Source organism: Myotis nattereri, assembly GCF_964212035.1.
Source record: "Myotis nattereri genome assembly, chromosome: 2".
NCBI classification, from domain to species: Eukaryota; Metazoa; Chordata; class Mammalia; order Chiroptera; family Vespertilionidae; genus Myotis; species Myotis nattereri.
In genome coordinates, this window is record NC_138076.1 from 81968648 (window position 1) to 81982274 (window position 13627).

A 13627-nucleotide genomic window follows, 5' to 3' on the forward strand; every position below is an offset into this window, starting at 1 on the left:
CAAATTTAACTTCCCTAAGTTGCAAAGCAATCAAAGGCTCCATTCTCTGTATCCACAGCACTCTGGTCTTACCTGTGTCACAATGAGTTCTGATTCCCAAACAGTACATGAGAATTACTGTGAAGCTTGTTAACACACACACACACACACACACACAAAAACAAAACAAAACAAACAAAAAAAAAAAAACAAGGCACTGTTTACCATTTAGACCAGGGGTGGGCAAACTTTTTGACTCGAGGGCCACAATGGGTTCTTAAACTGGACCGGAGGGCCGGAACAAAAGCATGGATGGAGTGTTTGTGTGAACTAATATAAATTCAAAGTAAACATCATTACATAAAAGGGTACGGTCTTTTTTTTTTTTTTAGTTTTATTCATTTCAAACGGGCCGGATCCGGCCCGCGGGCCATAGTTTGCCCACGGCTGGTTTAGACCCTCTGCAGTCTGAGCAAGCCAATTTACATCTTAAGAAGGAATGTCATAAGACCACCTTCTTATAATGTGATGAAATCCTATAAAAATATTTGTTTTTATTTTCCTAAGCATGTCATTAAGCTTCTCACAAGTGAGCTAAGTCTGCTAAGCAAAAATAACTGATTTGCTAAGATATACTTTTAGAACCAATAACAGAAAAAAACATGATATATCAAAATTATAAATGATATATCAAGTGATATATCAAAATTGTAAAAAGCATTAAACAATCAACTGATTTTCATTAAATTAAATTCTGGAATATTTGAGCATATAGTCAAGTTTCCTTCTCTCTAGAAACTTGTCCTCTCAGCCTTTAGCTTTCTTATTTTCATACAATCACCAGGCAAACCTTCAATAAGGTCAAACTGAGGTGCCTTTAAGCAAAAATTTACTACAATTCAATTCTGACGGTGTTGCTTTCCACAAAAGTACCTCCCTCGTTCTCAGCTACAAATATTCCATTGAGAATAGATAGCAAAAACAGATTTTTAAGTGTCTTGTCAGTACCAACAATGTTGACATTTCCTTTTCAAAACCCACCTCCAATCCCTGCCCAAAGGAGTATTTCCAAGGAATTTTGAGAAGACTATGAAATGATTTAAAAGAAAATGATCAAGGTGATGGCAACCAGACATTAATGATGTCAGTTTCTTTAGACAACTACAGTTACAACCACAGACCATAACTGGAAACAGGAAATATATTCTAATCTGGGGCCTTCAAACAGTGATTTTATAAAGAACCAATCAATAAAGCTAATATAGGACTATAAAAAGAATAAATTATCTTAAAAGACAGAAATAATTTTAAACTTTGAAGAGTTAAAATCCCAACAGAGTCTTTATGTAACTTAAAAAGCTAATTCTAAAATTTATTCAAAACTCTACCCCCCAATTGTTTTGGTGGGTGATATCCTATTAGATATCAAATCTATAAAGTGATACTTATGAAAGCAATGAAATAGTGGCACAATAAAAAAGTTAAATGAAGTAGAACACAGCAGCAAGTTCAAAACTGAAGTCTCTATATATGGTAATCCTATCTAATAAAAGAGAAACATGCAAATTGACCATACCCCCAAAGGCTTCCCATTGGCTAATCTGCAGGATATGCAAGTTAACTGCCAACCAAGATGGCGGCCAGCAGCCAGGCAGCTGAAGTGAACAGGAGGCTTGCTTGCTCCAGTGACAGAGAAAGCCAAGGTTCCCGGCCTGCGGCAGCCCAGCTCTGAGCTCCGGATGTAACAATGCTGCAATTATAGAAGCTAAACAAGCTCCAGATAGCTGCTTTCAGCAGCCGAGGCCTCAAGTTGGAGCCAGCCTCAGAGCTAAAGCCGGCTCTCAGCTCCAGTGACAGCCATAGAAAGTAAATAAATCCCAGAATAAAAAACAAGAAAAAAAGGAGAGGCTGAGAGCTTCAGTCACCTGCCAGCCTGAAAACGGCCCTCAGCCCCTCATCCAGACTGGCCAGGCACCCCAGTGGGGACCCCCACCCTAAAGGGGGTGCGGGCAGCCTAAAAACAGCCATCAGCCCGTCATCCAGGCTGGCCAGACACCCAAGCGGGACCCCCACCCTGATCCCGGACACCCTTCAGGGCAAACCAGCCAGCCCCCATCCATGCGCCAGGCCTCTACCCTATACTACAGGCAGGGCGGGACAGCGCGAGCTGCCATCCGGGCCCCATGTGCAGCCCTGGGCAGCGGGGCATAAGCCCTGCCCCCAGCTGGGAGCCCCATGCCACCTAAGCCCCGCACTGCTAAGCCCCACCCCCAGCCGGGACCCTATGACTATTGGAGAGCAGGAAAGGCCGCTGGGCCTTGGGTCGCTGTGGTGATCCGGCCATCGGTAAGTAGAAAAGTGTGGCCTGTAGGCAGCCCCCAGCTGCGCCTGATCCGGGAGCAGGAAAGCCCGGCCTGTGGGCAGCCCCAAGCTGGGTCTGATCCAGGAGCAGGAAAGCCCAGCCTGCAGGCAGCTCCAAGCTGGGCCTGCTCCCCCATCGTCATGGCAATCCTGGAGCAGGAAAGCCTGTCCTGCAAGCAGCAGCCCCAGGAAAGCCTGGCCATAGCTCAAGGGAGAGTACAACATGCAGTGGAGGCCAGGAGCCTGAGAGATCAACACAGAGGGGCTCCTGCCCCAAGCCTCCATGGTGTGGCTGGGGGCAGGCCCAGAGCAGACAGACACACACACACACACACACACACACAGTGCCTGCTCTGAGCCTCCAATGTGGCTGGGGGCAGACCCCCAGTGGGGACGGACACACACACACACACACACACACACACACACACACACACGGCAACTACTTTGAGCCTATGTGGTGCGGCTGGGGGCAGGCCCTAGCAGACACACACACACACACACACACACACACGAGACGCCTGCTCCGAGCCTCTGCTGCCAGACTGTGGCCATCAGTAGGACATCCACTGAGGGCTCCCGGACTGTGAGAGGGGCAGTCTGGTCTGAGGGAACCCTCACCCCCCAGTGCACAAATTTCGTGCACCGGGCCTCTAGTCCTATATAATAAAAGCTTAATATGCAAATTTTCCCCTCGACTGAGAATTCCAATGGGTGAGGGTTGGGCCGGCTGGCAGCTCTTCCCCCTGGCTGGCCCCACACCCTACTCCCCCCCCCGACACTGATCAGGAGCGGGGCTGGCCGGCCAACTGCCCGCGTCCCCTCCTCCTGGCAAGCCCAGCCCTGATCAGGGTCAATTGGGGCTGGTTGGCCGGACCCCACCCATGCACGAATTTGTACACTGGGCCTCTAGTTTAGTATATAACAAAGGTGGCAGCCTAAGTGTGAAAATCACAAAACATTCAATAAATGGTGAAGGGCCAACATCTCCATTTGTGGGAGAGTCCTCATATCCCTGTATCTTCTCTGTATATATAAAAGCCTAATATACAAAGTGTCCCCTCGGGAGTTCGACCAGGAGACCGTGAGTTTGATTGCTCGCTATGACATGCACTGACCACCAGGGGACAGCATGGAGCGAAGGAAGACCCCGGCCAGCAGCTGGCAGCCAGGGAAGAGAGGCCCCGTCAGCAGCCAGGGAAGGGAGGCCCCAGCCAGAAGGCCCCAATCAGCCCTGATTGCCGGCCAGGCCTAGGGACCCTTACCCATGCACGAATTTTGTGCACCGGGACTCTAGAATCCTATAGAAGTAGATTTCATCTGAACTGAGAAATAAAACACAAAAGATATGCTAGAAGAAAATATTAAGAGACTAATAATTTTAAGGGTGAGGAAAGCTTAGTAGACATCAAAAATGGTAAATTTTATACCATAAATATTTAAAATTTCTACAGGGCAAAAGGTATGTTAAAAGATGGTAGGGACAAAATATCAGCCTCATGTCACAAAAAGAGTTAATCATTGCCTGTACAATGAATTAGTTAGAAGACAATGAATACTGAATTAGTTAGAAGACAATGAATACTGATATAATAGCCATAATATATAAAAAATTACTGGGCAAAAGGATATTAGTAAGTAATTTTAAGGAAATTCAAATGAAAAGTACTTATAATTAACAATTCAACAACCTCACTGCTAGTAGTCAAGGAAATGCAAATTAAAATAGTAAACTGTAATTATTACCAAAAAACACTGACTAAAAAGAAAATTCTGATAGCGATGGTTTAGGAAATATACTATTGGTGGTAGTAGAAATTGATATAGCCTTTTGAAAGAATTATTTGATAATATGTTTATGCTTTTAGTAAACTTAGTAAATCTACTTTCAGAAATCCTTTAGAAATAATCATATAAGTGTTGCAACAACTTTATACTATTACTAGAGGCCCAGTGCATGAAATTTGTGCACGATGCGGTTCCTAGGCCTGGCTGGTGATCAAAGGGTGGGTTCCAGGTGACCTCTGGGCCCTGGGCAGAACGTGGGTCCCACGCACCCACCTCCAGCTGAGTTACGGCACCATAGCACCTGAGTCTTCACATGGAGATGTGGTGAGCACGGCCAGACGGCGCAGGTGGGGCGCAGTGTGGACCTCTGGGTTGCCCAGCAGTGCTGCACAGAAGCCAGGCGGGCAGCACACTCTCTCCTGGATGGCCTCACAGACCGGCTCCTGCATGAACCCACAGGGAGCTCAACTGGCCCCTGCGGTCCCAATGGCTGTGGCCTGGCTCACCTGGAAGAGGCCACATGGGTATGGGATGGGCTCCTCACGGGCGCCCAGCATCTGAGCATGGGGGCTTCCCTGGCACCCAAGCCCTGGCATACCGGGGTAGGGTAGCAGGGGGAGTGAGAGCAAGCTTGGCGGACATCCCGCATTCCCACCACACCTCCATCCCCATCACCCCGCCTCCGGTAGCCAGGGAGAGGTTGCAGCCCCCTACCCAGGGGCCACAGGAGGTTGGTCCCTGCCACCTACCCCCAGTTCCCCGTCCCAGCCCGGGGCCCGGCCCCAATCAGGCAATCAGGGTCTGCCGGCCACTGGTTGCCATCTGCAGGGCGATCAGTTGGGGCTGGGTCCCCCGCCCAGCTCCCTCAGTGCCTGGGAGCTGGGCAGAGGTCCTGCTCCCTCTCCCCCCACCCCCCCCCCACCCCCCACTGCTGGTTGCTGTCTGCAGGACGACTGGGCCCCTGCTCACACCTGCCTTGGCCTGGAGCCACCCACTCACCTGCTCCACCATCCCGCCGCAGTCCCACTCTCATAGGGGCCCATCAGGGCAGGCAGCACCTCCAATGCCTCCCACTGCCAGTGCCACATCGCCGATGCCCTCCATGTTCCGAGCCACCACCTGGTGGTCAGCGCATGTCATAGCAAGTGGTTGAACTCCCAGTTGAGGGGACAAGTTGCATGTTAGGCTTTTATTATATAGGAAGGATATAATTATACACACACACAGAAAGTTGCAATAAAAAAATGATAGTACTGGGTAAATATTAGCTATGTGCCAAACATGGTTCTAAGAGCTTTACATATATCAATTCACTTCATGCTCACAACAACCCTATAATATTAGGTCTGTTATTATCATTTTTATTTTGTTGATAAGGAAATCAAGGACCAGAGAGGTTAAGGAACTTAAGGTCACAGAGGTGGCATGAGGATTCAAACCCAGGTGTTCTGACAGCAAAATCTGAGATTTGAACAGCAGTCAAACTAGGATGTTTACTTTAATATTGTTTACAATAGCAAAATACTGTTAATAGACAATTGTACATGATCAGAGGCTGGCAAAGTAAAAAATGATTCATCTGTCATGTGAAAAATAAATGATATATTAAGTACAAACAAACAAGTCACAAAAATGGCTTCACATACTTTCATTTGTATCTTAAAAACAACTTCTGGGTGTAGGTTTGTATATACACATAGTATTCTTTCATTTAGGCCTTTGTCTAAAAAAATTAAACATCTAATAGTCAACACTAATATCTTTGGGGGCAGAATAGAATTAAGGAATGAGGAGGAAAAGAGACTTGCACTATTTTACATATTTTCATATTAGGTGACTTTGTTTTATAATTGGCATTGTATTATTTATTTAATTAAAAACAAATTTAACAAGTGAACAAACAAGCTAGTAGAAGCAGTTAGATAAGATGCTAATAAGACTGACACTGCTGGATCTACCCCCATGTGAACCAATTAAGTTTACTGTGCCATAGATTGAAGAACTCTAAATCTGACCAATTGTTCCAAACATTGTACACTGATTATAATTAGTGAGAGTCAAACTGCTAGGGTTCAAATGCAGCTCCACTATTTACTAGCTGTATGGCTTTAGGCAAGTCACTGAACCTCTCTCCATGTCTCAATTCCTCATTATAATAAACAGATAATAACATTTGCCATATATGGTTAAAATATTTGTCAAGTCCTTGTAATAATACCTGTACAAAACTAATATATATTCCTTTTGTTAGATAAAAATAAATAACTTTAGACATGTGCATTCCGATATTAAGTTAAGAGCACCATCTCCCTACCCAAAGACATTAGTAACCTCTCCAAGATAAACTAAAATGTACCATACATAATAAGAGGAAATATTATTTTACAAAATTTTTTTAAAGCTATATAGATACACATATGAATACTGTACCACAGAATAAAATATATTTCTCATAGTCAAAAGTGTGTCAAAGCTACTGCACTGGAGCACACCAGTGAGTGGCTAAAAGCTTTATCATCTGCACCCACATCCCGAGAACAAACCTTTACCACATCAAGCCTGGGATCTTTCATCTGAAAGGGCTGCACAGTAAACACTATTTTCAAACCTTAACATACACAAAAATGTCCTGCTTTAAAGCAGATTCAAAACACTTTCTCTTCCTAAAATATTTTTTCTATTATCTCTAGATTAAATCCAGATAACTATTAATATTTTAAAACATATTTTTATTGATTTCAGAGAGAAAGGGAGAGGGAGAGAGATAGAAACATCAAGGATGAGAGAGAATCATTGATTGGCTGTCTTCTGCATGCCCCCTACTGGGGGATTGAGCCCACAACCTGGGCATGTGCCCTTGACCAGAATCGAACCTGGGACCCTTTAGTGCGCAGGTTGACACGCTATCCACTGAGCCAAACCGGCTAGGGCAACTATTAATATATTTTTAATTGGGACCAATCAATCTACTCCCTCAAACTTTTTGCCTCCCTACCCAAACTCATCTTGATTTTAAGGCACCTTAATCCAAATTCCAATCTTTTGTAGGTTTATTTATAATTTTTTAAATTCTGTCATTTCAATACACAATACAAACAGCTAAGAAAGTATAATGCCCTGCCAAAAGTAAAAAATTTATCTTATTACCTACAGTAACTCTGCTTCTAGAATAAAAACATGATATATTTTAATTGATTAAAGTTAAGTATTTGAAATTAGGTTTATTTTAGTATATAAATCAACTTCATTAGGCATATTTTAAACCACCAGTCCTCAAAATATTTTTCTCAGTACACTGAGTCTCTCTTACACCATTTCTCCCACATCATGGCCATATAACCTGTTTAAAACGAAGTAAATTATAAAGTCCCAAGAACCCCTAGACTACCCCCACCCAAAAAAGGAAGGCTAGAATTAACTTAGATCCTTTTCTTAATATCTCCTGGATCCTTCTTACATTCTAGAAACAGTAATTTGTCTATCTTGTATAAATTCAATAAGAACCAATTTAGAAATTCTTCAGTTCAATCCCTTCACTCAAAAGATGATGAAATCTAGATCTCGAGAAGTAAAGTAACTTCTTCAGAGACACATGCTTTGGACTGAAATAACATATGATTATAGGACTGCTAACATCTTTTCATCAGCTTGAAAAAATAGCCTAGGGTTATAAATATTAATTAACCATATACACTAAAATTACATAACTGCAAGCAACTATTACAATCTATTATGTACTATTAAATATTTTACATGTTTTGTTAATATGTCTTCTAGAACTTTTCAAATAATTACTTAAGGTATTTAAATTTCATTTTACAAAAAAACAAGTTTAACTCCAAAGTATTACTTCCTTGTAACCACATCACAGTTAAGGTTAAGATTCATTAACAAATTAACTAGTACTTAAAATATAAGATCACAATTACTTCCATATTTTTAATATCTAGATTTCTATATTAATAAAGTTTCTCATACTTTCATTTAAAGTAAGTAATTTCTGATATAAATGGAGAAATCACAATAACAAATTTATTAAAATCCAAATTTTTTCTGGGTCTCATACCTGTTGTTCATCCTCCATGACGTTACTAGCAAACTCAAATACTAGGTCGTTCTGTTGGACAACAGCAGCCATAATAAAGCATTCCCCTTAGATGCACATGAGAAAAATTCCAAACAGGTTCAAGTATCAGGCAGCAGAATCCAGTGACAATTTGGGTTAAAAAAAAAAACAAAAAACTAAGTCTGTGAAGTTACTGTATACACAGGTTTTCTTTCGGAAAGGAGCTTCAAATTTTCTTGGTTTCTTTAGAAAAAGTGTTTCAAATTTTCTGGTATGCTATTCAAACTGAGGCAATTTTTCTGAAATTTTTCTTCTCCACAACTTCTTGGCCTGAAAAACAAAAGTTTAAGTTAGTTATGAAATCATATCCACTTAAAATATAATAATTGATACCAAGGGCAGTATCTCCAAAGTATTTTTGTTAATATTTTTAAACAAAATCAACATGACTAATGAACACACTTTTTTTTTAAAGTTAGGTACATAATTTCTTTGAAGATTTCATTCCTGCTAAGATAAAATCACCTCTCATTACTGAAAATAAAGCCACTCTCTCCAACCCCAAGTTAAACTACTATTAAAGTACCAAATATTTAAAAATATACATATATCCACCTAACAACAACTAGGTTTATAATTACAATAAAGGGCATATAAACAATTTTCTTCTTTCCACTAAGCCAGCAAACCACCTACATTGGAAATGCTACTCCATGAGTAATTTCATAATGTATTATTTTTGCCTTAATAGAAACATTCAGACAGTATCTCTATTAGATCTAATATATAAGGACTTAAAAATCCTTCTAATACATTTAAAGTTTAGTAAGTACTATTTTAAGAGCTTTTAAAAACTAAGCAGAAATTAAAGCCCACTCTCTGTTCTTTAAAAAGGTTTCTGATAAGTAGAATGCTTTACCATGCTTAAGCCTGTCTTCAGTGGCTTCTTTTTTAATGCACTGAAATGTATCCTTATCTCTAGCACAGGGTTGCAAGCAACAGGAAGGAAACAGCACTTGACCACGTCATGGCAAATTAGAACATGCAAAGAACTGCACTTTACAATAGTAGAAAAACAGAAGCAGAACTTAAGAGTGAAAACAATTTCACAGTGGAGGGAGAAATACTTAAAAAGTACTGTCCAAAGATGTTTGCCTGTTTTTTAAAAAAATTATCACTACTAACAAAAGTAAAAGGAAAATTTTAAAAGTTTATCTTAATTTTATTAAATATTGTATCATATGCTTATAGCCATAAATGAAAATGAAAAGACAAAGATATAAAAATATATCACATTAAATAACATCTAATTCTTTGAAACAGCATTTACAATTTAATTTTAAAGAGACAAGTTCAGGAATGAAACTGAGCTGCTGAATGCGTTTCCCTGAAAACTTAAATCCAGCTGGCATGTGCTAGCCAAATCATATATTCAGTTTCCTAATTTCAGTAAAGTCAGTTCCCTATATATTCTGGATTCTAGAGGTCATCATAGATGACTGTGTTGTCCCTAACTAGGTATTAAAATAAAATAAGGGTTAATAATTCAATTCAGGTGATATTTCTACTGACTAAACTGAATTCTAACCCAGCAGTTTTACACATTCACCCATCCCACCCCTTTCAATAATGAATTAGCTCCAACATTAGGTATTCTTAGCACATCCGGGTAGTTTTTGAACAATGCACCATATCTAAAAAAGAAAAAAAAAGTGCTTTGACCTAAATTGATCATAGACAGACATACACACATAACACATACATTTGATCTTAGACAAACATTACTTATAATCTTTTCCTTTAAATCACCACCTAAGGCTTGTGGTGATTTAAAGGAAAAGATTATAAGGCTTGCCCCTCCGGATGGTCCTCCACATAGAAACTACAGTATTTCTTGCCTTCCTTCTCAATTTCTGATATTTCCATTCCAGGAATGCCTCACCCATTTCTCAGCAACCATTCAAATCTTCCATTCTTCAATGCTCAGATGAAGTACCATTTCTTTCACAAAGCTTCCTAACCTCTGTGTCTTGACTGATATAGACCTTCAAAAATACAGCACTTAACTGCCCATGCCACAAAATTAACATTAACTTGTACATTGTCTCACATTTGAAAATTACGTCCCCCTAGTTAAACTGAATAAATGTTCGAGTGCCTACTATTTGCAAAGCAATGTCCCAGGTACCAAGATAATTAAAGAAAAACTTCTCTTGATTCTCTGGGTAAGTAAGCATTGTCTAAAATTTTTTCTGTACCTACCAAATTGTGTGCCCACAGTAATAACAGAATTATATCAATGACAGATACTGTTTTAAAAATCAATCACTAGATATTTAAGCTATTTCTATATATATTCCTTATAAACAATGACTGCAGTATCTTTGATAATAAGGAAACCATTATCCCAATCAAAAAGTTTCTCTGTAAAAGGTTAAATTCCAAAATCTATTCCAAAATCCATTTGTTCACAAATACAAAGTGACACTGTACCAATGACTAATATGAACACATCTATGTAAAGTTAAGTTTCACTTTCTTTTCTACTGCAATACGTACTTTTTCTTGCTAGCACTTCCAAACTGCTACTATCCTTCAATGTTTTTTAAAAATCTCTAAAATAAGGATAAGCACTCAACATACACCTTACAGTACACACTAACAATGGACAGCAATAAACTAAAATTGAAATGGACTGCCCATTTTCATTAAGCCATGTTAGGATAGAGACACCTTTACTCTGGTCGGTAGCTTTTGTTCATCTATAATAATAAAACCGTAATATGTTAATTAGACCAGACAGCCGAACGACATCCCAGATGTCATTCTGGACATCCTTCCGGATGAAGCTGCGGTGGCAGGGGCTGAAGCAGAGGCAGTTAGGGGTGATCAGGAGGCAGGCAAGAACTTAGGGGTGATCAGGCAGGCAGGCAAAGTGGTTAGGGGCGATCAGGCAAACAGGCAGAGGCAGTTAGAGGTAGTCAAGCAGGCAGGCAGGCAAGTGGTTAGGGCCAATCAGGCAGGCAGGTGAGTGGTTAGGGGCAATCAGGCAGGCAGGCAGGCCAGCAGTTAGGAGCCAGTGGTCACAAATTGTGAGAGGGATGTCTGACTGCCAGTTTAGGCCCGATCCCAAATCCCTGTGAGATCCGGCCTAAACCAGCAGTCAGACATCCCCCAAGGCGTTCAGGATTTTGAGAGGGTTCAGGCCAGACTGAGGGATACTCCTCCCCACATGCACAAATTTCGTGCACTGGGCCTCTAGTTTAAATATAAAAGTTTATAAACTGAAAATATGTCAGTAAAGAAAAGCTCTTCAACTATTTTATTGGCTTAATTAGGCCTCTGATCCTCTTTTTTCACTCCCCTTTTTGCTCTTCCTCTTCTCTGAATAGTTATTTAACCTACACCAAAGGTGGTTTTTCAGAAGAAATTTTCTAATTCCTGATCCAGAGGTATCACCTATACATATTACAGGTACTTAAATAACAAAGCCCTTAAAAATAACAAAGGCCCTGTGGATTAAAATGTTTTTGGTAATAGATAAGAGTGAAAATCCAGATCAATAATTCAAGTTTTCATGAGTAAACTGAGTCTCTGTGCCCAAAGTCCCAGTTTGGAAGCACAATAGAACTACAACTAGAATCCTCATCCCCTAAATCAGGACTCTGTCCATGACTACAATATAAAGCCTTGCCTCTAACCTACCCAAATCTTTTATGCTTAGTAGTTTAGAACACAGATTTCTAAGTACATACAGATATAAAATGGGGAAAATACAAAATTCCATCTCAAGTTCAGCTCCTGATCTCCAAATCCACTCTCTGGTCTATTAGATAAATCCACCTCAGTGTCCCCTCAAAGTCAATGTGTCTAAAACATGTCCAAACTGAATTTATAATTTCATTCCTTAAAATTGCTCTTGTATGAATATACATGGATATTCAAAATGAGGAGAAATAAAGGCCTCTGCTTTACTCTACAAATTATAAGGTCTTCAGTAAATTTAAAATTTGCTTTAATTTACTAACCACTAGCTATATACAGTATATCTGTGAACACTCTGCTGTGTTAATAGTTTTCAAACACATTTCATTTTCAAAGGGTCACTTAGTCTTCAAAAAGTAAGAAAAAATGTAAGTGAAAATTGTTCATTCAAGAGACATAAACAGTTAACTTATTTGCACAGTTTTGCGAGGTCATCTAGTTGGGCATCTACCAAGTAATAAAAACTTCCCTATCTGTCTCTCTGACTTTTAACTAGGTCAGGACCATATTCTTATTCTTCAAGGAGATATGCCAGAGGAATGTCTCAGCAATAAGTTTCCTAACTTCCTATCTCCCAAAAAAGCTTCAGATTTAAGGTAAAATAGTAAAGCAAGCAAATCAAGAGTTTAAGCTCTAGAGTCAGACAACTTGGGTTTGAAACTTCTGCACGGTGACCTTAGACAAGTAAGTTAATGTCGATCTCTTTTGCAAAATAGACATGACCCACAGTTGCCTCACTTTGTAAAATGGGTATAAAAGATAACACCAAAATCTAGAATTGAAAATATAAAATGCAAAATGCATGTGCAGAATGCCAGGCATATAAATTTCACTCAATAAACATTAGCTTCATTATAGTCTAAGTATAGTGCAAGAGATGTAACAGGTGCATTCCAGGTAACTAATTATTCCTTAAGTTTCATTTCCACACTTTCTGGGAGTCTTCTTTACCACAGCTATCTGCCAGACTCCAACAAAGAACTCCAGAGCCCATTACCAACAAAAGTATAATTCTATTCCAGTGCCTAAAATATTTGACAACTATTTGATAAACCCAGATGCTTCAGGGCTAAGACCCCACCCTGTCTGGCAAGCTTCTCTTAACACAAGAGTTCCATTATGTCTGTTCCAAACAAAATGAATTTACTGGTTTGTAAACACAAAACCTTGAGCCACATTAGCTACTACAACCAAATATTTAATTTGTATTTAATGTATTATAAAAGATTTCAGGCATTATAAAAAACATATGACCGGCCCTAGCTGGTTTGGCTCAGTGGATAGAGCCTCGGCCTGTGGACTGAAAGGTCTCAGGTTCAATTCCAGTCAAGAGCACATGCCCAGGTTGCAGGCTCCATCCCCAGTAGAGTGCGTGCAGGAGGCAAACAATCAATGATTCCCTCTCATCACTGATGTTTCTATCTCTCTCTCCCTATCCCTTCTTCTCCAAAATCAACTAAAAAATACATTAAAAATAAATAAACAAATAAATAAATAAAAATATATGATTGTCAAAATCAGTTGTTAATACTTCAAACACTTGTCTTCTTAATCCCTGACTGAATGAAGATTTAGGTTTTCTGCAAAAGGGTTTTAAACACAGGCCAAGGTCTAAAAACCCATTAATTAATAACTATATTAAAAATCACTGCTACCCTTTGGAAGCAA

The 13627-nt window shown here is 40.0% G+C and overlaps 1 protein-coding gene across 1 annotated transcript in view; it reads right to left on the reverse strand.

Moving 5' to 3' along the window:
- ELF1 (E74 like ETS transcription factor 1) overlaps nucleotides 1-13627 on the reverse strand; it is a 125354-nt gene that overhangs the window by 57483 nt on the left and 54244 nt on the right. Inside the window, exon 2 of the mRNA XM_081082536.1 lies at nucleotides 8195-8524. Coding sequence (XP_080938662.1) covers nucleotides 8195-8266 — 72 coding nt within the window. The 5' untranslated portion in view covers nucleotides 8267-8524. The remainder of the gene's footprint in view (nucleotides 1-8194; nucleotides 8525-13627) is intronic.